The 24,604-nt window shown below is 49.1% G+C and overlaps 1 protein-coding gene across 1 annotated transcript in view; it reads right to left on the reverse strand.

Moving 5' to 3' along the window:
* Positions 1 to 24,381, reverse strand: part of HUNK (hormonally up-regulated Neu-associated kinase) — a 98,915-nt gene extending 74,534 nt beyond the window's left edge. Inside the window, exon 1 of the mRNA XM_044251026.1 lies at positions 24,121 to 24,381. Coding sequence (XP_044106961.1) covers positions 24,121 to 24,381 — 261 coding nt within the window. The remainder of the gene's footprint in view (positions 1 to 24,120) is intronic.
* Positions 24,382 to 24,604: the final 223 nt, after the last annotated feature.

Consider the following 24,604-nt stretch of genomic DNA (forward strand, 5'->3'; position numbering starts at 1 on the left):
CTCAGCGGGGAGCCTGCTTCCTCCTCTCTCTCTGCCTGCCTCTCTGCCTACTTGTGATCTCTGTCTGTCCAATAAATAAATAAATAAATAAATCTTTTTTTTTTTTTTTAAAGTAATTACCTCTTTAAAGATCCAAATCCAAAGATAGTCACAATCTGCCCTACTGGAGGTTAGGACTTCAACATGTGAATTCTGTGGGGGAGACAACTCGGCCTGTAACCCCCACCAAGACGACGTCTCACAAATGGGAGTATTAAGAAAGGAAGCAACCAACAAGCACAAAGGAGACTCACCAACACTTGCAAGGGGGAGGTAGTGTGAGCTGAGCAAACTCCGTTCCAGTCATTACAGCGCTTGGTTTCTTTTTATCTTTGTCACCTGTTTTCCCTGCTTGTGAGTTTCAAAATACTTACTACTCTAGGTTATTAACTTTTCTTTTCTTTTTTTTTTTTAAGATTTCATGTGTTTACCTGAGAGAGAGAGAGAGAATGAGAGAGAGAATGATAGAGAGCATGAGAAGGGGGAGGTCCGAGGGTGAAGCAGACTCCCTACCAAGCAAGGAGCCTGATGCGGGACTCGATCCCAGGACTCCAGGATCATGACCTGAGCCAAAGGCCATCACTTAACCAGCGGAGCCACCCAGGCACCCAGTTATTAAATTTACGACCAATGAGCATAGTTTTTAGGTCTTTGGACATCTACTTCCTGCTTCTCTTTGGAAAAGGAGGCCGCCATCTTTTTATTTGCATGCGGCGTGGTGGATTTTCTTCCTTTTCTACTCTTTCCTTTTTTGGCTGCTTTTAGTGATACATGAAGTCATGAAGTTTAGGAAACGCCAGCTAGATATGCTTTCTACTGTCTACCTTTTGTCCATTTAAGGTTCAGCAAAAAAAAAAAAAAAAAAGTAATCAGAGACAGAAAGGGGCAGCAAACGTAGAACCAAAAAGATTTCCTAAAGAAGATCCATGTCAGAAATCTGCCAGAATTTCAATCTTTGATCATTTCAAACAAACAAACAAACAAACAAAAACAGTTCTTTGTAGCAAATAGTCACGACCTGAACACTCAGGTAGAGAGCCGTGATTACTTGCTTAGCTTACAAGAATGGGAAGAACTCGAGATGGTTCTAGGAAGAAATAGAACTGGTTTTTGGCTCCATCTTCCTTGAAGAGGTCTTCAAGCCTCTTGTAGTGACTGCAAGTTATGAATTGGGAAGGTCACACCCATGCCCATCGGGGCTGTACTTTCTGTAGCTATTGTTGAATTTCCTTAAAAGTCAGTGTGTTTCAGAAAGAGTTCACTTAAAAAAAACCTTTCTCTTATTTTCTCTAAAACCCCTCATTTGTGAAAGTGCACATTTTTCTTAGCCAATCCCTCTGAAAATGTGACCATTTAAGAAAGGATTGGGAGTTCCATTTTGTTTCCATTAACGAAAGGGGCTTAACTATATTTAGCAGAGGTTTTGGGGACTTGCCTGGGGTGACACAGTGTGGCAATTCCCCGACTGGCACAATCATTCTGATTCTACACAGGACATCAATGTTCAGAATCCTTGTAAGATGTAGACATTTTATTCATCATTTAGTCAAGTGCCTGCTATAAAAGGTTATTTTTTTGGCAAGAATAAGTTAATCTGTTCGGCCAAGAATGAAAATTATCTTCAATTTAACACTATTTTCAGTACCTCCCAAGCATTTTTTTCCTATTCCAATGGCGAAAAAAAAGTAACTAATGAAGCAATATTAAATACACACGTACAGCAACATGAATATTTATATAGTCAAGTCCAAAAAGAGAATCATTTCAAGAGAGCAATCATTGACTTCAAAAGGATGTTTCCCACTTAAAAGTCTGTGATCACTAACTCTGAAAATACATTTTAAATTCCGACATGCCTCTTTAAAATTTTTCCCTGACGTGTTCCTAGGACTGGGGTTATGATTCTCGGCTTGTGATATCCTGTGCTCGGGTCCCTACTGCGAATTTGGGTCAAGTGCCAGTTACCTACTTCTTCCATCAAAATTAATCGAGCTTTGTTATGTCAAAATCAGGCTGGGAAGATGTTAATAGTGTCTTTTATAGGAGACAAGACAGACTCCTTGGAAAGCTCGCCTCTCCCTCTCCATCAAAAAAACAAAACAAGCAAACAAAAAGCTAGACATTTTGATCTGCTACCATAGCTTTGTAAAGTAGATCAGTAGTGATAATCTCATTATATTGAACACATTTTTCTCATTACATCAAGAAAAGATTAACTAATAGCGGAATAGCATTAAAAATTCATGCTGTAATTAGGCCTGGGTCTCCACGGTCCAGATCAATCGAACGATCAAGGCAGACAACTGTCTGAAACTTAAGCTAGAGAAATAATCAAGCGACTGGGGATCCATTTAGTGATCCAAATTACATAGTTTAGTTACCTATAAGCATAAAATTAATGAGCTATTTGGACAACTGCCATTTCTCTGTCAACTGCTTAGTGGGAAAACAAATAAAAAGGCACATGTATGGGCCACCGTCCCCAAGCCACATAAATCTCAGCTGGGGACGAGTCCCACTTAGCAAGCACTCGACAAGCAAGACTCCGCAAGACCCAGTCCGTACATTGTCCCCTGAAGCTCCCACAGCCTTATGGAGAAGATCCTCTCATTCTCCCTTTTTACAGAAGGGCAAGCTCTTGGTTTATGCAGATTCAGAAATGGACATCACCCTGCTGGGCCGTGGTACAGCCTGGATTTGACTCCCAACCCACAGCAAAGCTGCTTCTCGTCATGTAGATGGGACCATGGGATCGGGGTTGGGGACCAAGCTGGGCTAACCCAGGCTGATTAACGTAACTGGCTCCACCAAGAAAAACAAAAACATATCCTCCTATCAACATGGATCACTATAAAAGCATAATTCCCAAATCTCTACATACTTCCACTGCCTCGTGAGACCTGCATGGCATCAAGGGCATAGTTCAATCACCCCGATCATCAGAACTTGGTGAACAGAGAAAGAAACGGCCTGGCTGGGAGAATGTAAACAGAGAAGAGTGAGTTACAAGTTTAAGCACTAGTTAAACACAGACGTGACTAATGTTAGGTCCTTATCTCTGAGCTCTCGAAAGCTCTCCCTGGGAGGTCCTACTAGTCCCCCTTGACCAGGAGAGCAGGCCTGACCCCTGCCTGCCTCACCCAGACCAGGCTGGTCCCTCTTGCCGGCAAGCCCGACGCCCCCACAGGGCAGAACAGCTGGGACCCCACCCACAGCAGACCCAGGATGGCTCTCCCGGGGACAGGAAGGGAACAGCGTGGACAGAACGGTCACCCCCTTCTCACCTCCATCTTCTCTGAAGAAACAGCTCCCTGACGTGGCAAGCTTCAGCCCCTCACCCAAGTCCAACAGGCTCCAGGCTCACAAGAGACCTGCTGCTGGGTACTGAAGGGCTGAGTTGCCTGCCATCACCCCCAGCCCCGCCTGCCAAAATTTCACGTTGAAGTCCCAACCCCCCAGTACCTCAGAATGTGGCCTTCTTTGGAAATAGAGCTGTTGCAGATGAAATCAGGTAAAATGAGGTATGGGGGAAGGGGCAATCCAATATGGCTGGTGTCCTTCAAGGGGGGAAATGGAGACACAGAGACACACAGGCAGCAGGGAGAAGACGGAGGTCACAGGGATGTTGCCACAAATCAAGGAGCTACAGGAAGCTGGGAGAGATGCACCTTGATCACAGACTTCTGACCTCCAGGGCTGCGTGAGAAGATGTCTCTGTTGTTCTAGGCCACCAGGGCTGTGGTCCTTAGTTAATGGCAGCCCCAGAACACAAACACAGGACTCTGAGGTTACCTGCATCCCCCCCCATTCTGACACCCAGGAAATTCTTCCCAGCCGCTCTGCATCCAATCCATCAGAAAGTTAAACATAAACCACAATCAACTGGCAGCTGACTTTGGATAAAGGCTGATTTCCACAATACTGATTAACTTAGGTGTCACGCAGGCCTCGACAGAGGGATGTTGCCCAGAGGAAACCTCTGGACCGTGACCAAGCCTTAGAAATGCAGCCAGAACTTCCACGGGAAGACAGACCTCTGCTCTGCGGAGAGGCCCAAAGACCACCCCGTGGGAAGGCTCAGGCCAGGCACTGACGAGACTGTTTCCTTTCTCTGCCTCAAACCTGGTTCTACCTCAATAATCGGACAAATTGGCAAGGAAGCAAAGGGCCGCTCACTTAATGTCCACAACGCACAGGGAACAGCGGAGGGGACATGGGCAGGTGAGACAGAGACAGTGCGGCAGGCTGGGCACAGCAGGGCCGGCCCTTGGAAAAAGGGGGCATCTCGGTGGTCTTTAAGGGCAGGCGGGCAGGAGGGGGCCGGCGGGACCCCAAGAGGGACACTCAGAGGACAGAGAACCTTTGCCAGGACCAGCACGAGTGGGGGTGGGCCAGAAACAAGAACACTGACCAAGGACTGAACAGAGAGTCCTGAGTGCAGGCACCGGAAGGGGGAATTCACTGTGTAGTAAGGGAACCAACCAGTCCAGGGTTTTGGGTTTTGTTTTTTTTTTTTTAAGCAGGCTATAGCATGATTAGAGTCATTTCAAAGTGGTTAAGATGGATTATGGCCGCGAGCAACGGGAGATGCGGGGGATTAACAAGGACTCAACCTGAACGTGGCCCAGGGACGGGTCAGCAGGAGGTGACATCGAACAGCAACGTGGACCTAGAGCCCACGGGAGCCGCGAAGGACCCGAGAGGGGCTGAGGAGGACGGAGGACATGAGTCGGTGCTAAGGCTGGGCGGGAGCAGCAGGGGAGCACGGAGAGATCGGGAGGCACCGGGCTCGGTGGCCGCAGCCAATTAGGTTTGCAATGTACTAAGGGTCGAATTAGGTCCCTGCAAAAAGACACGTGAACATCAGAAGTCTCCGTCCTTCCCAACAGGACCTGATTTGGAACCGGGCTCATTGCTGGTGTCATTAGTTCCAGCAAGGTGAGGTCAGACGGGAAGGGTCCCCGATCCAACGAGGCCAGTGTCCTTAAATGAAGAGACCCGAGAAGGCATTGGGAAGGTGGAGGGAGCCTGAGTGAGACCGTTGCAAGCAAAGGGACACCCACGGACTACTGGCAAATCACCAGAAGCTGGGACAGGGGCGAGGAACGGTCCCCCCCCACAGGCTTCGGGGGAAGTGGGGCCCATTCAGACCTCTAGCCTCCAGGGCCAGGAGACCAGGAATTTCTATTGTTCTAAGCCACCTGGTTGGTGGTGCTGTGTTACAGCGAGGCCAGGAAAGCAACACAGAGGGTGAGAACAGAAGATCTAAGTAAGGTTGGCTCACCAGGAAATCGCCGTCAGCCTTAAAATCACTTCCCGCATAGCATCGGTGCGGGGGGGGGGGGGGGGGGGCTCCTCAGCTCATGCTCCTGTACCTATAGAGAGCAGGGGGAGGGGCGTGATGACTTTAGAGCAATTTAGCATCATTAAAGCTGTCTCCGCTATAGCATACATTATAAACGTGCACAAGGACAGTGAGTTCACAAATGGTGTCCCCACGGGACCCCTGACCAACTGACAAGCCACACCAGCTGAACGCTGCGTGGATATTAAGGGATCTGCTTTCAAACCAGCCTCTTCCAGGAGTGGCCGATGCCGCCCTTGCTCTCCGCCCTCCCAAGTTCACTGCTGCACAGCAAGCTAGTCTCACAATCGGCCTCTCTTCTCACTTCCAGAAACCTCCATCCCACCCCACAGCAAAGTCCGATGCTCGACTTCTCCGTGAGGGTGACTGACACAGGCCTCGAGAGTCCCGAAGAAAAGAGAGCTCGCAAAACTCATGTTCAACACACCTGCCTTTGCCCTAATAACACCAAGTACTGTAATAACCACAAAACATAAAATGTGTGTGCCCGGTGGGGATTCACCGTGGTCAGGCAGGGAAACAATAAGGCTAAGAAATACTGCCTTGTGTTGCTCACCTCTTTGCATTTCCATGGAAGCAACACTGGTTGGTCCCCATGTCTCTCTCTACCCAAGGGCACTGTCACTCTGGGATGAGCCCCAAGCACCCCTAGCAAGTTCAGGGTCTCAGAAAGCTAGAAGATGGGGAGCGGAGGCGATGACACCCCATGGAAGGTGCGAGAAGCTCTGTCCACCCAACACCCAGGGAACCCAACGCCTGGGCCGTGGACCTTTTGGTCCCAAGCACTCCACCTCCTTCACTGTCCCCTTGACTTTGTTTGGAGGGTCCCAAGGCCATCTGGGGCTACTGAATGAATAAGACAGGGTAAGGAGAGAAAGCCTAGCAGGGGGTGATGGACTGAATTGTGTCTCCCCCAAAACACACTGAAGTCCTAACCCCCCACACCTGTGGATACGTGACCTCATTTGGAACGAGGGTCTGTGCAGATGGCGAAATTCAGAGGAGAGGAGGTCATTAGGGTGATCCCTAACCCAATATGACTGTGTCCTTATTAAAAGGGGACATTTGGACACAACAGGCACACACACACAGAGGGAATAAGCAGAGAAAATGCCTTCTGTGAGCTAAGAGATGCCTGAAACTACCAGAGGCCAGAGAAAGACCTAGAACAGATTCTCCCTCACAGCCCTCAGAGGGAACCTGGGGCAGCCTGATTTTGACTTCCAGCCTTCAGAACCAAATACATTGGTTTGTTTGAGACACACACACACACACACAGAGAGAGAGAGAGAGAGAGAGAGAGAGAATTCCAAGCCATCAGAGGATGCTTCATGCCCAGTTCGGAGCCACTGAGCACGGTACCTCCTGATCGCCCTCTCCATCTTCCCCGCTGCTCCGGTCCAGTCTTAGCAGTGACTCATGCCCTCCATCTTCCCCAGCCCCCCTCGGCTCATTTGTGTTCCTGCGAGCTCTACCTCCCCGCGGTCTGTCTCCCTCCCTCTGCCCCTCCCCCGTGCTCTCTCTCTCGCTCTCCGGAAGAAAAAAAGAAAGAAATTCCTTTAGAAATTTAAAACACTTTCATCTTCTGAAGGCTACAGAAAGTAAATATATCAAGAAAATAGAAATACTCTTGGCACTGAGTTCACAAACTTTTCAGGGGGTTGGTTAGCCGGTTGGTTGGTTGGTTGGTTGATTGACTGATTGAACTATTCCCACACGGAATCAGACAGCACATGGCATCACTCGACAAAAACAAACCCGGAGTTCAATCAGCAACACTAACTTCCTTACTGAGGGAGCGGGTTGTTCCCAGGCATTATCCCACGTGGATCCAACACCACTGACTAGAGTGAAGCAGCCCAGTGTGATTCCTGAGGCTGGCCCTGGCGCTCGGGACCCCCAGCCAAGAGGGGTAGATAATCACTGTGTTTGTTTGCTGGGGCCACCGTGACAAAATGCCGCAGACGGGGGGCTTAAACAACAGCACTTATGTTCTCACAGCCGTGGAGGCTGGAAGTCCAAGAGCGAGGTGTCGGCAGGGCTGGCTTCTTCTGAGATCGCTCTCCCGATCTTGGGGATGGCCGCCCCCTCCCTGTGTCCTCACATGGTCTTCCCTCTGTGTGTGTGTCTGTGCCCTAATCTCATCTTCTTAGATCGACACCAGTCAAACTGACCCCATTTTACCATAATCACCTCTTTCAAGGCCCCATCTCCAAACGCAGTCACATTCTGAGTAATGAGGGGTGAGGACTCCAATGTAGGAATTTGGGGGGACCCCACTCAGCCTCAACAAACACCTACACAGATGCGAGACGTGAGCCTCCACGTGAGGATTCTCAGGCCAACGGCAGCCTGACAAGCCCCACAAAACACCAGACACCAGCTCACGAGCCCTTCTGGACACAGAAGCCACGCTGAGCCGCCATATTTAAAAGGCTGCTTCTGCCCGGGCACCAGTGAGGCACGGCCCACCCAGCTGTCTGTGATAAATCAGAAGTCACTTTCCTAATGCTGACATTTTCCTCGGTCACACCAAGACGGATGAGCCTCTCAGATTACACACAGAGAAACCCAAAACCATCCTGATCCTTTCCAGGGAGGGGAGAAAAAAAAAAACAACACCGCTTTTGAAAGACCCTTGCTTTTGACTCTCTCCACTGGCAAGCAACAGTCACTGACCCTTTATTAAACTGTCACACTATTTACCCATCCAAGGAAGGAACTGTGCAGAGGGGACTGATGAACGATCAGCACACGGGGGGGATTTTTCTCTTGGAGCTCCCAGAGCAGGGGCTCCCAGGCCCCAGCCGAGCAGCTGCTGTAGCTCCCGACACACAGGAAGTCTCAGCCCCGGGCCCCTCCATCAGGTTGAATGATGACTCCGGAGACAGACGGGGTCACAGGGCTTGAGGCTCCAGCGAAGGGCATTTCCCCCAAGATCTTAACTGTTACATTTGCTGGAGTATGTCTTCTGTCTCCTGGGCAGTGAGTGACTCAAACAGACCAGAATTTGTTTCTCATCTTGTTTATCTTTCTCTTCTCCAGCAAAGCAATGAAGTGGGCTTCTTCGGACGGGCACCAGGACTGAATCTGCAGTTTTACTTAAGATCTTCTAAAACCCCCGAGGACACTTACTCTGTCACTCTTTAAGGAAAAATTCTCACCGTAAGGCTGTAAGTTCTATGTGGGGTTCACAGCTCCATTCCCACTCTGGGATCTAGCGTTCTTTGAGGGAAGATCTGATTCTTGTGCCTTTCTTTCACAAAAACACCCAAACAGGGTCTCCTGGGGGGCTCAGTGGGTCAAGCCTCTGCCTTCAGCTCAGGTCATGATCTCAGGGTCCTGGGATCAAGCCCAGCCTCGGGCTCTCTGCTCAGCTGGGAGTGTGCTTCCCCCTCTCGCTCTGCCTGCCTCTCTGCCTACTTGTGATCTCTCTGTCAAATAAATAAAATCTTTTTTAAAAAAATTTAAAAACACCCAAACACAAAACCACAAACACGGAGGGGGCCATTTGGGACAGAAACCCAGGCTTGCTTGGCTTGCCATCCTGTATGCTCTGATGTATAAATAAATTTTTCCCCCGAAATACTCTGCTTACCAAATCAGGCATCGTGGAGCCACAGCCACTTAGAGGAAGCCCCTTTTTCCAACTGGTCTACCAGAGGGGATGCCTTTTTCTAAACGGTCTGCCTAGTCATACCTTTTTCTAATTCACACAAAAGCCCATACTGGTTCCCAGCAGCTCTGCATAAAGAAGGCAATCAATAAATGTTTTAATGAAAAGACACAGGATCATCTCCAATGACCAAGTAAAGATAATGCTTTTTTTTTTTTAAAAAAGATTTTATTTATTGATTTATTTACTTATTTATTTGAGAGAGAGAGAGAGAGAGCACACGAGAAAGCTCCAGTGGGTTGGGTGCAGAAGGAGAGAGAGAGGAAGGATCTTAAGCAGGCTCCATACCCAGCACAGAGCCCCACATGGGGCGCGATCTCCCGACTCCCAGATCATGAGCCCAAATCAAGAATTGGTTGCTCAACCGACTGAGCCCCCCAGGCGCCCCAAGATAATGCTTTTTTCATTTTCTTAAAGATGTATTTATTTATTTGAGGGTGAGCATGCGTCCCAGTGGGGGGAAGGGCAGGGGGAGAGGGAAAGAGAGAATCTCAAGCAGATTCCCCCACTAAGTGCAGAGCCTGACGTGGGGCTCAATCCTAGGACCCTGAGATCATGATCTGAGCCGAAAACCAACAATGGCGTGCTCAAATAACTCAGTCACTGGGTGTCCTGAGATAACGCTTTTTTTAAAAAAAATTGGTTACAACTGGAAAACTTCTCCAGCAGTGACCATTCTGACCTCACAGTACACCTAGCAAATGGCTTTAGATTAGGAAATCTATCTTTAAAAGGACGTTCTGAAAATGGGAAGGGTTTTCCATGGGTGTAGAGGGAATGATTTCAAAAAGCAAGAAGTCATCAGCTTTTTTCTGTTTTCCTCTTCCTTCCCCTAAGCCTTACATGACCTTCTCTTCCACAACAAAGAGATCTCAGACATGCTTTCTTCAAAATCTGACATTTAATACTTAAACTCCAAAATTAGCCCTAATTCAAGAAGTATTCCTGTCCCAAAGGCAGCAGGAAACAATCAATAGTCTATTCGCACATCCTGGGACCAAACTGGCAGCCAAATGTGGCTGAAAAGGTACATGCATAAAGGAGCCTTTGGGTTGGGGGAAGTTTGTGAGACACTCCAAGAGCCGGAAACACAGAAATTTCGGCAATAACAGTCCAAGACAAAATCCTCATCCCAGTCCTGGAATCTAAAGAGGTCTTAGATCACAGCAGAAATAACGGGGACTTCTAACAGAGAGCCAGTGGGCAAACGTAGCGTAGTATCTTCAAAACCACAAATGTAGAAGAAATCATAACCCCTAAAGACAGTAACATGTTTTGTTGAATGTTGAGTACAGAGTTGGCTACCAAACCAAAACATCGGGAATTAAGTTGTCCAATAAATTTTTCCGATCTGATAACTCGGTGGGGAATTACCGTTAGATTTCCTCTTTCTTTCATCGTTAAAATAACTTCCTACTGTTAAAGGCTGCTCTGTCCCGAGAAGGTGACCAGAAATTAAGGCCAGTAAGGATTCAACAATCATACCTTCCTAGCTGTCACCAATTTAAGAAAGGTAAGGGATCCAGTAATACTCAGAAAGTGCTGGAAGTAAAAACCAATCAGCACAGAAGCCATCAATAGTACCAAGCTGTGAGGCAGAGAGGAGGGCGGCCAAAGGAATATTCCCAACTAGCCATAGAAGCTGCTAGAAGCTCCAGGCAGAGGAGAGAGGAGGGAAGTGGGATCCTAGGAATCCAGGCATCTAGGCCCCCTGGGGTGCTGAGTGGCCCATCGGGTCCTCAGGGAGGTGTTGACTACAGCCCTGAGAAGCACAGCCCTAATCTTCCTCACTTCCCTTCACACCTAAAATAAAACTCCGTCACCCAGTGCTGTGAACTGTGAAAGCCTGACCATTCACAGACTTGGGGCAAATAATACATTATATGTTAATAAAAATAATTAATTTTTTAAAAAATGAGTCTCTTGTAGACACCATTAAAAAAAACTCCATCACCCATGATAAACTCAGTGAGCATCTATTTCTCACCATCTGAAAAAGCCTCATTCACACCTACCTTAAGGTTAAATACAAAAGTGAAAGTCTAACAGAAGAGAATAACCACCTGCCACTTGTTCACTGACAGATAGAGATCATAAGTAGGCAGAGAGGCAGAGAGCCTGATGTGGGGCTCAATCCCAGGACCCTGAGATCATGACCTGAGCCGAAGGCAGAGGCTTAACCCACTGAGTTACCCAGGTGCCCCGATATTGAATATATTTTCAGAATAAATGTGTGCTTTATACAGACATACATATATAAAATATATTTGTGTACACTGCATATTATATATATGTACATCACATACACGTATATGTATGTGCATTATCTATATGTATATATATATGTTTCTATGCTCAGGTATATATAAATATATATAAAATATCAAATTCCCATTGAATACCTAGAGTTATTAACTTTTTTTTAAGATTTTATTTATTTATTTATTTAGTCAGAGAGAGAGAGAGAGCACAAGCAGGCAGAGTGGTAGGCAGAGGCAGAGATAGAAGCAGGCTCCCCACTGAGCAAGGATCCCAATATGAGACTCAATCCCAGGACCCTGGGATCATGACCTGAGCCAAAGGCAGTGGCTTAACCAACTGAGCCACCCAAGCGTCCAGAGTTATTAACATTTTGTAGACACAGAAGTTAAAGTCTGGAGGTTTTGAATACCTTGCCCAAGATCACACAGCTAAGTAGTAGAAAGGTGATAGGGACCCAAGATAGGCATTCCCCTAAAGCCTGTGCTTTAGTTCATGATACCATTAGATTCCACTGCAACCAGGTAAAAAATAGAGTCAAAAATTCCCACCCAACAACACAAAGAGTTTTCTGCACACAACAATGAAACACTGGCAAGAGTCTTAATACTATTTAGCAATAAGAAATTTATAAAGCCAAACTAGTAACAGACACTCTAGTTTACTTAAGCTTAAAAAATAAGAGAAAACCGGGGTGGGGGGGAATAACTGGTTGGACTAGATAAAATTAAAATTTCTATCTGCCCTCCCTCAAAAAAGAAGGACACACAAAATGAGTCAAAAGACAAATGACCAATTAGGAGAAAATATTTTCAAAGAATCAAAAATAAACAACTAATATCCTTAACATGTAAAAAGTTTGCAGAAATCAACAAGACAAAAAGAAACACAGGGGGTGGGATATTAGCAATAATGAGTAGATGAAGTACAATCAAGTATACAAATTATGCTTATCCCTAATAATTACCAAAATGCACTTTTTTAAAAGTCACTTCCATAGATTGTGTCACTTGATACAATCTTTCCAAAGTGCAATTTGGCCATATGCCAAAAGCCTTCTAAGTATTTATCCTAAAGAATGGCTTCCTGATGTACATACAAGGATAGTAACACAGTATCATTTATGTAGGGAAATGCTAAAAATAACCTCAAAGGACAACAGCTGAGAACGAGGTTGTAAAATTACAGTAACTCTAAATAATGGAATGCTAATTATCACCAAAAAGTGATATTTTATTTTATTTTAAAAGAATAGTTAACAACATGAGAAAATCTTCTCATATTAAGGTGGGGGGAGAGTAATCAGAACGCTGGAATCTCAATTTTGTAGCAAATGGGTTCAAAGGGGAAAAAATAAACTATGTGTACATGTATCTGTATACATAGCTCTGCTCACATGTACGCAACCCAAACACCCAAAAATGTTCACAGCGATTACTGCTGGGTTGTGCGATGATGACTGATTTTTTTTTTTTAAGATTTTCTTTATTTATTTGTTAGAGAGAGAGGGGGAGAGAGCGAGCACAGGCAGACAGAGAGGCAGGCAGAGGCAGAGGGAGAATCAGGCTCCCTGCCGAGCAAGGAGCCCGATGTGGGACTCGATCCCAGGACGCTGGGATCATGACCTGAGCCGAAGGCAGCTGCTTAACCAACTGAGCCACCCAGGCGTCCCTGATGACTGATTTTTATTTCCCTCTTTGTATTTCTGTTTATTTCTCACAAGGAACCACAGATAAAAACTCATGTTTAATTACTCAAAAAACAAAAAAATACCATTGTTCTAAGGCATCTGAAAAAAAATGGAAGTAGACAATGAAGTGTGATTAGGGTAGTGTGGTGGCAAGGGGCTGAGTTGATGATGAAGAGGGTGTCCGTAAGTAGCTATGCAAGAAAAAGGGCATGGCGATGAGGAAATAATAGCCCAGGGCCTAACTGATTAATAACCTCAGATATTCTGGAATGTACCTGTGACTGACCTGGTTTAAAGAATTTTAAAACACTTAAATACCTGGTCAAAAGTGGTTTTACTTATTTATTTTTAAATATTTTGTTTGTTTATTGAGAGTGTAATTGTGTGTGTATGCAACACATGCACACAAGCTGGGGGAGGAGCTGGGGGAGGGGCAAGCGGAGGGGGAGGGGCAAGGGAGAGGGGGAGGGGCAAGGGAGAGGGGAGGGAGAGAGGCTCTCGCACCCACTCTGCACTGAGCATGGAAGCCCAGCTCTGGGCTCCATCTCACAAGCCTGAAATCCCAACCCGATCTGAAACGAAGAGTCAGATGCTTAACCCACTGCGCACCACCCAGGTGGCCCCAAAAATGCCTTTAAAAATTATTTTTGAAATATTTACAGTTGGTCATCTGAAGAAATTGGTTTCTAATATATGATCTGTATTTATTTTTAAATAAATATGCCCCTTGGAAATCTGGAAGACAGTCTTCTAAGTCTGGTGACTGGAAAGAAACTGTTAGTCCATACACTCTTGGGTGCTTGAATGTAAAGGCCTTCTATGACAAAAAAGAAAGAAAAAAACCTCATTCTTGATCTAGGAAAAGGGCATCTCAGAGTCATGAATCAGGTGAGAGTACAAGAGTCATAGAGCCATTCCCTCTAGAGGGAAATTCACGTTTCAAACATTACACCAAATTGGGCTTGAAATTGTAACTATGGCTCACAAATGTTAGTTTTTAATAGAATGAAATGTCATCCTGTGGGAATGACACTTTAGAAACCTGGAGAAGTGTTTTCAAAACAAGTTTTTTTGTTGTTGTTGTTAATATTCCTAAATACAAATGTTCAACTGAGAACTGAGTCAGAGTCTACTTTCTCTAATTAAATTTTCACCCTGGAATAAAGACTACACTTAGAAAGCAAGGCTTCTAATCGGGGCAGCAGTAATTCCAACTGAAAACCAGATTACATCAGTGAGAACACTGCGTTTATCCACTTCGTTTCACTAACGTGAGGCTCCGATAAAATTCTAGAACATTCTGCTCCCAGATCCCACAGCCAGCCTGCCCTCCTCACCTGGGCACTTCCTCATTTCATTTGCCTCGGATACCCCTTCTCAGCCCAGACAGAGTTTGGAAAAAGCTGGTCAAGGTCCAGCTGGTCTGCATAGTAAGGACGGTGAAAGCCCTGGGTGTTTTCCTTTGTTTTTAATAAATAACCTGTGTTCACTCTTGCAGGAGGGCAGTTTTACGAGAAGACTGTAAGGGACTGTTCGGGACTGTTCAGTGAGCTACAGAAGACATGCACTTCAACGCAACTTCACCGTTTGATCCAAACTCCTCCCTCCCCTCGTGGAGATTTTCCTCCCTCCAACACAAACGAAAGGTACCAAAACTAAGACTAAGATGCCAGGGTGGCTCAGTTAGTTAAGTGACTGCCTTCGGCTCAGGTCATGATCCCGGAGTCCGAGGATCAAGTCCCTCATCAGGCTCCCCGCTCAGCGAGGAGTCTGCTTCTCCCTCTGACCCTAGCCTCTCTCATGCTCTCACTCTGTCTCTCTCTCATTCTCTCTCTCAAATAATTAAATAAAATCTTAAAAAGAAAATCTGCTGCTAAAAAATTATGCATTTATATTTAGCATAGTATGATGTGCTTTCTATTTAATATAGATACACACACGTTGGCGTACGTGTATAGGCATTTATGTGTGCACGGGATACACACATACACACCCATGCACGTGCGTGCAAGGATCAAGGTCCTCATGTCCTAGTGAACTTATAAAAGGTGGCAGACCACAATCGCTGCCCATGCTCCAAGACTCGGAAGGAACGGTGAACCCGGCACAGTAAAGCGAACAGGTGGGAAGGAGACCCTTCACTACCCGGGACCACACGAGGAGAATGTCATCCTCAACAAGCAGCGCCCCGCCCCCACACCCCTAGCCATGCCCAGGACTCTGGGCTTTGGTTCATTCATTGCTGACTCATGACCTGATTAGCTGCTCACTAAAACTTTTATTTGAAAACCCTCGGTAGGATTCCAAACACTCTTGAGCAAATCTGGTTTTGCCATGATCTGACGGGTTTCCCAAAATGTGGGATTTTCATTGCTAAACTTGAGAGCGCCCTGGGCACCACGGGACGGCGGGTCACTCTGCAAAGTTAATACAAAAGTACCTACCACAAAAGGCCCTTGTAAGGGAGAAATTACATTACGCAGCAAAGCATCCAGGACACAGCCTAGCAGACCGTATGAGAGGCGTAAATGCTCGTGATTATTATATCTGCATGGGGAGAGCAAACAGCGGGCATTCTTTCCTTTCCTGTAGAGTTTTGGTGATTCGGGAGTTCCCGAAATCCCTGTGTTGCTCTAGGTAGACAAAAGATTCGCTGGAGTGTAATTTCATCCTCCACAGAAACAGCGAGACTCCCCAAGGGCAGGTGCTCCCTCTGTGCCCCAGCACCCCACTCCCTGCTCCATGAGTGCCCATCACTGTCGTCCGTCTCCCGTGTTCTATTCACAGAGCTCTGGCAAAGGGCACAAAGTGACCAAGAGAGGAGTGTCATGGAATAAGAGTAGCTAAACAGAGGCTGAAAGAAAGCCAGACCCCTCACCAAAAAGCCATAGGATGGGATATGAGACAACGAGATAAAAATGTAAGAAGTAACGCAAACAGGGAGACGAGAAAGCATCCAACGGCTCAGAGAACAGGCGAGAGGAGCAAGAAGGATTGCCAAGTGTTCTGGCAGCCATTTGGCTTCAGAGACTGATAAACTTATTAAAAAATTATAGTCAAAGAGACAGATCCAAACCTCCATATATCTCCATGGGAAACATCCAAAAAAAATGTATGTTTGCAAATAGCAACTTCACCCATCTGTTGCAGCATTGGTACATTTTCCCAGGAAAGAGCTGAGGGTCCATTAACAGTCCCGTGACATTGCAAAATATTTGTTTGCTTCTGGCTGGTCACCTGTCGCTCCGATGTCTAGGTGCCTTCCTTAAATCACTGCCAAAGGCGCAGCTGTTCCGGGGCTGGGATTTTTTCCCCAGGAACGCCACCTGGACAGCCCATCCCCTCTACACATCCTCACACAGGCAGACCCTCGAGCTGCAGGGAGCGGAGACACGGTGCCGGCAGTCAGTCTCTGCTAACTTGGGCACTGTCATCGGGACCCTGCCCTCCTGTCCTGTCCTGGGAGACATCAAAGCATTCTCTGATGCACTAAAAAAAAATATTGACTGAGGACCTTCTCTGTTCCAGGTTCTAAACACCAGGGAGAGAGCAGTGAGCCCGTCCTCATGGGGCTGACAGTCCAGGGTCCAGGGCGGAGACAAACAGTAAACACATGCACACATGAATACATACCATGGGGTCAGGCAGTGCTATGGACTGAATTTCAACACCCCCTCCCAAATTCATATGTTTAAGCCTTATCTAATCCATCCTAGCTACTATAATAAAATGCCATTGGCTGGTTGGCTTCTAAACAACAGAAATTTATTTCTCACAGGTTTGGGGGCTGGAAGCTCAAGATCAAGGCGCTGGCATATTTGGGGTCTGGTACGGTGTCTAGTGCTGTGTTTACTTGCTGTGTTCTTGCAGGGGTCAAGGGAGCTTTCTGGAGTCTCTTTTGACAAGACCACCAGTCTTATTCGTGGGTGCTCTGTCCTCCTGCCTAATCACCTCCCCAAGGCCCCACCCCCAAATATGATCACACTGGGGCATAGGCATCAGCATATGAATTCTAGGGGGACCCAAGCATTCGTACTGTAGCAAGTGCTAACCCCCAGTGCCTCAGAATGTGACCTTGTTTGGACAGTCTTCACAGAAGTAATCAAATTAAAGTCATTAGACACCTAACATGCCGGTGTCCTTCTAAAACTGGGAAATGCAGACACAGAGACGGACTCACATACGAGGAAGATGACAGAAGAGTCACAGGGAGAAGCCAGCCATCTGCGAGCCACGGAGAGAGGCCCAGAGCGGATTCTCCCTCACAGCCCTCAGGAAGAACCAACTCCACCCAGCACCTTGATCTTGACTCCTAACCCCCAGAACTCTAGGACAGTAACTTCGTGGTGAAGCCATCCAGTCAGTGACACTTGGTTACAACAGCCCCAGCAAACTAACGGAGGGGATGAGATGCACTTTGAGGGAAGACAAAGCCTCTTCGGGGGTAAGCGGGGAGAGAGTGACCTCTGTGATTCCAAACACCAAGGCCGGCCGTTCCTGCCACCAGCACTGCTCCCCAGGGGGCTTTCTCAAGGAGACAAAACACCCCGAGGGTCCCAAGCCGTATTTCTACCCAGGTGCTTACACTTAGGGCATGTTATGTCCGAGTCAAGAGGGGGCCACTGCTCCTTTAACGGTTCTCATCTCCCGCAATAGCCCCCTTTTTCTTTTTTTTCAGCCACCCACCATAAATTCTATCTATTGCCTTTGAGATTACGGGACATGGGTTCAGAGCTGTCCTGCGGACACCGGGCTTGCTTCCCAGCTTCCCCCGCTTCAAGGCTAAGGAATTTCCTCCCTGCTGTTGCTGACTCCCAGCTGTGAGCCCCCCAGAAACGGCCCTCAGCAAGTGTCCAAGGCCATGCCCCCTTCCCAGGGCAGCCCCCCTCCAGTGACAGGTCCCCTCACACCAACTCAGACACCTGTGTAAGACCATCTCAGCTCCATGGCCCAGGCAGAGACCCCATGCACTGGAGCCCAACTCCTCCCCCTGCCCGATGCTGCTCTGCCCCTCCCTCCCCTCCCCTCCCCTCCCCTCCAAAGTCCCCGTGTAAGGATACTCCCAGAGACCACATTCTTGTCTGTCTCAAGGCCTGCTTCCCAGGAAACCCCGGGCAACACAAGCCTCACAGTCTTCATGGGCGCTGCAAGCTGCACTGGGTCCCAGAAAAAGACATGTTCGGGTCCCACTCCCAGCACTTGTGAGCAGGACCTTATTGGAAACAGTGTCTTTGCATGCCATCAAGGGAAGACGAGGTCCTACTGGCTCAGGGTTGGCCCTAAATCCAAGGACTGGTGTTCTTATAAGGAGACGCAGATTTGGAGACAGAGGTGACACACGGAAGGATGAAGGCCACGTGAAGACGGAGGTAGAGCCTGGAGCCACATAGCCACAAGCCAAGGAATGCCAAGGATGGGCGGTGAGCACCAGAAACGGGGACAGCAAGGAAGGATCCTCCCCTAGACTCTCAGGAGGGGGCCTGGCCCGGCTGACCCATGGATTTAGGACTCCTGGCTTTCAGAACTGGGAGGGAATAAATTTAAGCCACTTGGTTTATGGTTATTTGTTATGCAGCCCTAAGGGGAGAGAAGAGGAGGTCAGAGGGAAAAATCTACTCCCCATTCCTCCGCGTCATCCATATAGGGAGTAAGAACCCCAGCAAGTGGCTTCTTAGCTGCCCAGGGCCGCTGCAAGCGTGTGGTGAGAAAATGCATGGAGGACGCCCGATAAACCACAAAACACACTACACCACACCCCTGAGGGTTGGTCCTTGTGATCAAGGAGAGGCAGTAGCCCTTCCTTCCCTCCAACACGTTATCAACCTCCTTGGGTCCTACTCAGGCCCCATGGCTCACCTCCTTCCTACCGGTCACCCTACCAGACAGTGGCCCCCCAACAGAGAGCACAAAATTCAATTCAGGTCCGCATGTGGAAGTGGCCAGGGAGGGCACAGGCTGAGCAGAAGAAAGGCTCTCGCCAGTTTGCTGAGAATAAGGCTTAAAGGTTTGTCTATGCATTTCCATCAGCCAAGAGAGCAGGTCACCGGGTTACCCCGAATAATGGAGAGGGGGCGTATGTCCCAAGGGAAAGGATATTTCATGCCCAAACTACCCAGTCACTGAGGACACGCAGAGCCTGACCATTCCCTGGGGCAGACGACTCAGCTGCCACTCGCTCCCAGCGTGCAGATCTCCGTCCTCAAGCCCCGCCCCCGAGCCCTTACCGTGACTCAACACCTGCAAAGAAAATTGAGGGTTGGACCACTCTCCGTGGGCTCCACACAGCACTTTGGTGCCGATCCCTAAGCTCCCTTTTAAGCCCACGGGACCTGCGCATCAACGAACACTAAGCACCCAGCCCTACGTGCCAATTTCCACCCTTCACGCGTACTTCAAAAAGATGAGACGGGGCAGGAAGTTCAGAAAGAATGTGCCGCAACTGCGGCGTCCAATCTCGGAAATTACAGGCATTGCCTTGTCACGCACGCCAGGCTGAGCAGGTGCTTTCACCGAATGCCTCCTTCTTGCCAAGAAATCCCTGCTGCAGATTAATAGGAATTTCCAGTTCTCTAAGTATTTCTTGTTCCTCGGAGCTATTACCCCTAAATTTCTAGCACTTCAAAAAAAAAAAAAAAAATATATATATATATATATAGGATTTAGCACCTGTTTGTTTCAGAAACACTTGCTAAAAAGAGATCTGCCAAAAGGCCATCTCTAAAATTAGTCATATTTCCTGTTCTGCAAAACATAGTAAATTGTATTTTTAGTAACTCCTTCACTCCAGGTATCTGGAACTGTCGTGCTCCAAGCATAATTATTGGCAACTTACTAAGCAGGCAACCCTTATTTTTAGCCCTGAAATAGCTCCAACAAAAGTGATAAACAGGTTTTTTTTTTTTAACCAAGGGTTAGAACAAGATATATAAACATCTTACCCAATCATTTATGTACCCAACTTTGTATCTTAGAAAGACTTCAACACAAAAGAAGGTCCTCTGTGGCATCAACCTCTGTCCCTTTTTTGCAGCTTTGCTTCTGAAACTAGCTCTCTACCTGAAATATACCATGCTTTTCTCTGTCAGCCTTTCCAACTTTCTTTTAGCGAGTCTTTAAAAAAAAAAAAATGTACTAATAACCTATTATGTGCCAAAATGATACAATGCATAGGTATTGGGGACAATTTCAGGGGCAGCGAGCACAGCCTCTCTGGGTCTTTCAAAGTCATCACTCAATACCCCTGTTCATCAACTTTGCTCTTTGTCAAAGCCACAGTGAATTCTCTTCAAAATCCGATTTTGTGGTCCCTTTTCCTCCTCCAATCATCAGCTTCCTGGAGTCACAGACACTGTGCCCTAAGAACATACCAGTTAAGCATCTCACATGACCAAGTGAATTACTTATTTTTAAAGCCATATGAAGAGAGATGACATCCACTCAAAGCTAAAGGAGGACAAAAGTAGATGTCACCCAAACCCACTCTTTCTTTTTCAAGCAGCAACAGCGCCGCGTTGATCCAAATGACTTTCAAACAACTTCAGAAGAAAAAGGCAGACAAGAGACTGCCCAGCAGACAGCAGTGGCTGAAGGAAGCTTCTTGATGAGATAGGATTGAAGGCTGAGATGAAAGTCAGGGAACAGTGGTTTTCTGTCATTTTGGACCGTTAATTCCCAGCAAGCCGGGGAGAGAGGATATTGCCCAAATCTTTCTGGAAATGTGCACTGAGGTAAAACATAATTAACACACACACACACACACACACACACACACACACCTTCATCCTATGCACCTAAACCAGCAGCACTCTGGATTTTGGCATGGATCACCCAAAATGCAGTGCATAGTTTGAGTGCAACCGTGAGGCAGGCCAAATGTGGGTACCCCCTCTTCTTCCCTTTCTCCATCCCACCTTTCAGCTTTTGCATGAATGGATTCCCCATCACAAGATGCCCCAGGTCCTGCCCCTCCGGGGACGGCGTGGGGCCCGTGCATCCATTTCTTACTGCAGTGCTCATGACTTAGTTTCCCTCCCGCTGTGGTCTATGTCCTTTAAAAAAGGAAGGCAAGGATGAAAGTGGAGGGCTCTATCCAAAGTATACACCGCAAAAAAGGGGGCAGTATTGGGGAGCAGAGGCTGGAAAGGGCCATTCACATCACCCCCTGGGAGGGACACCTCACTTCCCTTCCCCCAGGGTACTGTCACCTTAAGGTCTCCCTTTGCTAAGTTCATGTAAGTACCCCTTCGCCAGTCTGAAAATCCTCTTACGGCTCCCCTTGTGAAAAGAGGGCAAGGCTGCACATAGCAGGAGGTTGACTTCACCTCCGTTTGGGCTTAGTAAGACAATATGCAGAAGGCGAGTGCGGATGGGGGCTCGTGAACTCAGTAATCCCTCCCAAGGTCATGCATGCGCGTGCATGTGTGTGCCCGCACGCGCGCGCGCGCACACACACATTTTAATCTCTGCGATCTGCCAAAACCCTAATCTGTTAGTTAAGCATTAAAGGTGTTGGATTTGGGAGATAAAAGCTATGAATCACACCCATTGTTTCCTTAAAGCCGGCAATTAAGTGAACTAAAATCCAGATTTCTCATGATGCTTGTACTCCCGAAGCACTGATTCTCAGGACTAGAGCCAATCAAGCCGTGGAGAATGACAACTTGACAGCCAGTTAATGGTCTCCTCCCCTTCCGGAGACTGGGTGAGATTCACTTAAGAAAGGTAAGGCAAGGGGCACCTGGGTGGCTCAGTCAGCTGAGTGTCTGACTCTTGATTTTCAGCTCAGGTTGTGATCTCAGGGTTGTGGGTTCAAGCCTCCAGCTGGCTCTGCTTAGCAGCGAGTCTGCTGAAGATTCTCACTCCTTCCCCCTCTGCCGCTCCCCTCTCACCCCACCAGCTCACCTGCACACTCTCTCTAAAATAAATAAATCTTGAAAAAAAAAGAAAAGAAAAGAGAAGAAAGATAAGACGGGAGGGGAAGAACATGGACACCTAGGGGTACAGAACGCCCATTTGGACCCCATTTAGGCAAGAACTCCCTGCATTCCAGCTTGTCCTCTGGGCCCAGCATGGAGCTCCTGAAGCCCCGAGTAGAGACTGAGCTAGGAGTGCATCCTCGCCTGGTTCGGCCAAGGCCAACAGCCTTATGTTACGGAGCAAAACGCACCAGTGAGGAGCCGGAGGCACAACGGGGCATGGGAAAGTGGAGAGAGAAGCCAGCAGAGGCCGAGCAGCCAGCCAGGCAAGATGAATGTGCCGCTAATGCTGGCCATATGCTGTCAGTATCCAGTCTCGTCTCTTTTTGCTAAGTTTCAAGAGGGAACGTGCGCAACCAGACAGAATCCTGTATGTTTCAAAGGAAAAACAAAGGTCTACTACCCATGCCAACAGGAATTTGCCCAGGCATGGGGAAGTGAGCCCGCTGTAGTTGGCGAGGGGGCCTCGGCCATGCACCCCAGCCGGATGTATAAGTTGGCCGGCCCACTGCAAACCAAAGGAGGAAAGTATGCTGTGCTCCCCTTGGACTAGAATGAGGTTAGGAGTGTTTTTTCTACGTCTTTGAAGAGTTACTCAATTCAGTGAGTTCATTCTGTGCACTCCCTTTTTACATGGAAATTCAAGCAAGAGGCACTTTTTAGACTACTCCCTCTAACCCCACCTATGCAAAAGGAAGGTGCCCCACCAGAATGGGGAGCACCAAAGGGAGAGAGGACAAACGACAACGGTGACGGAGACCTGCACTCAAATGCAAGGGGGCTTCCGAACCCAGTGGGAAAAGGAGCAGGAAAACCAAAGTTAGGTGAGGCTGGGGACAGGAAGGCAAGGCAGCTCACCCTAGAATCGGAGCTCCACAGTCTGGCACTCCCAGGAACTCCCAGGCTGCGCAGAGGATCCCAAGTCCATGGGCAGAAGGGTAGGTAGGAAGCCTACAGCTTCCCTCTACCCCATATGCTGATCCCTCCCTGATCAATGAGCCACCAAAAGGGGCCACTCCCAGGCCAGTGCTGGGAAACTCCAAGCCTTGGGGGGGGGGGGAGACAAGGAGAAGGGGGAGCCTTGAGTCTGAGATGACCATGAGCTTGCCCCAAAACTTGGGCAGCTGCCAGGCAGCCTCACCACCTGGGGTGACCCAGAGTCTGGGCCACTCCCTGCAAAACAAGTGATCCTATCTTGGGTTTCTTCTCGCAGATCCAAAGTTACAACTTAGAGCTACCCTGGCAACACCTGGCCAGGGGTTCACAACTATCTAACTTCTCGGTGGGGGGTCTGTGCCCCTTCCGGTCTCTGGGGCTCTTCCTTTGCTTTCCCTTCTTCCTGGAAGATCTGAAGGCACCTCCCAAACCCCAAAGCCTGGGGATATCAGTGTGTAGTTCGGTACCTGCAGCTCCCACCCAGTGGCTGAAGAGAACGGAGGAGGGATGGAGGGAAGGAGATGGTCACGGTTGAGGAACGGAGGGGTGGGTGAGATCGGAAAGCAGGGGTGGGAGGGAAAGGGAGTTGGGGGGCGGGGAGGCAGAAAACCCTCATCTGAGCACGAAAAACTTCCCTAGCTGTGCCAGCCTACAGGTGGAAAACGTCCCTGGAGTCTCGGCCTTGCCCCACCTCCTAAGCCCAGGAGGGGAAGCAGAGTCTAAGCTTCCCCAAGGGATGGCCAAGCGGCTCCCCCACCCTCAGAGGAACGGCCCACGCGACACAACAGCCTGACTCCTGCCGCTCCACGCATCCGGGACCCCTTTGGGGCCGCAAGAACGCAGCACCTCCACCCCACCCCACCCCCGCGCTGGCGTCCACCAGGCGGCGCCCTCCGAGGAGCAAAAAGACTGCGGGTGGCTTCGTGGGTAAACCAGCCGCCCCCCGGGGAAGCCGACCCCACTCCGCCCCTCGGGAAAGGCCGGTCGCTCGGTCGCGGGGGCGTGCGCGCGCGATGGACTCGTCCCCTCTCCCCACCCGCAAGGAAAGACAGGGGGAAAGGGGAGGGGAGGGGCCCGGCCGGGACTGCGCCGCCTGACTCCCGGTGCAGTGCTCCCGGCGGGGTCCCCTCCGCTCCTCCCGCCCCGAGAGCCCGGGGACACCGCGCCCCGGGCGGCTCACCTTCTCTCCGGTCAGCACGTGCAGCCCCTCGCGCACCTTGGCGAAGGAGCCCTCGCCCAGCTTCCTGCTGCCGATGAGGTAGTTGCCCACTCGCTTGTGGTGCTGGAAGTCGCGGAGCCGCTCGCGGGGCACGCCGCTCACCCAGGCCGGCAGGAAACTTCCCTCGCAGGCCGCCGCCGGCCTGGCCGCGTCCTCGGCGCCGCCGCCGCCCCCGGGCGCCGCCGGCTCGCCCAGCAGCCCGTCCCCGGCCGCCGCCGGCATCGCGCTCGACCGCGGCCCGCCGGCTCGGCTCGGCTCCCGCGCTCGCCGCCCCGCCGCCGCCGCCGCCTCCGGCTGTCCGGGCTCCTGCGCCGCCGCCTTGGGCCCGGCCCCGCCCGGCCCGCGTCTCCCGCGCCCCGGGCCGCCGCCGAGCACCGCGCGCAGACAATAGCGGGCGACCGGGGGCCGGGGCCCCGCCCCCGAGAAGTTCTTCCTCGGAGGGTCG

This window comes from Neovison vison, chromosome 6, assembly GCF_020171115.1.
Source record: "Neovison vison isolate M4711 chromosome 6, ASM_NN_V1, whole genome shotgun sequence".
In the NCBI taxonomy this organism is placed as follows: domain Eukaryota; kingdom Metazoa; phylum Chordata; class Mammalia; order Carnivora; family Mustelidae; genus Neogale; species Neogale vison.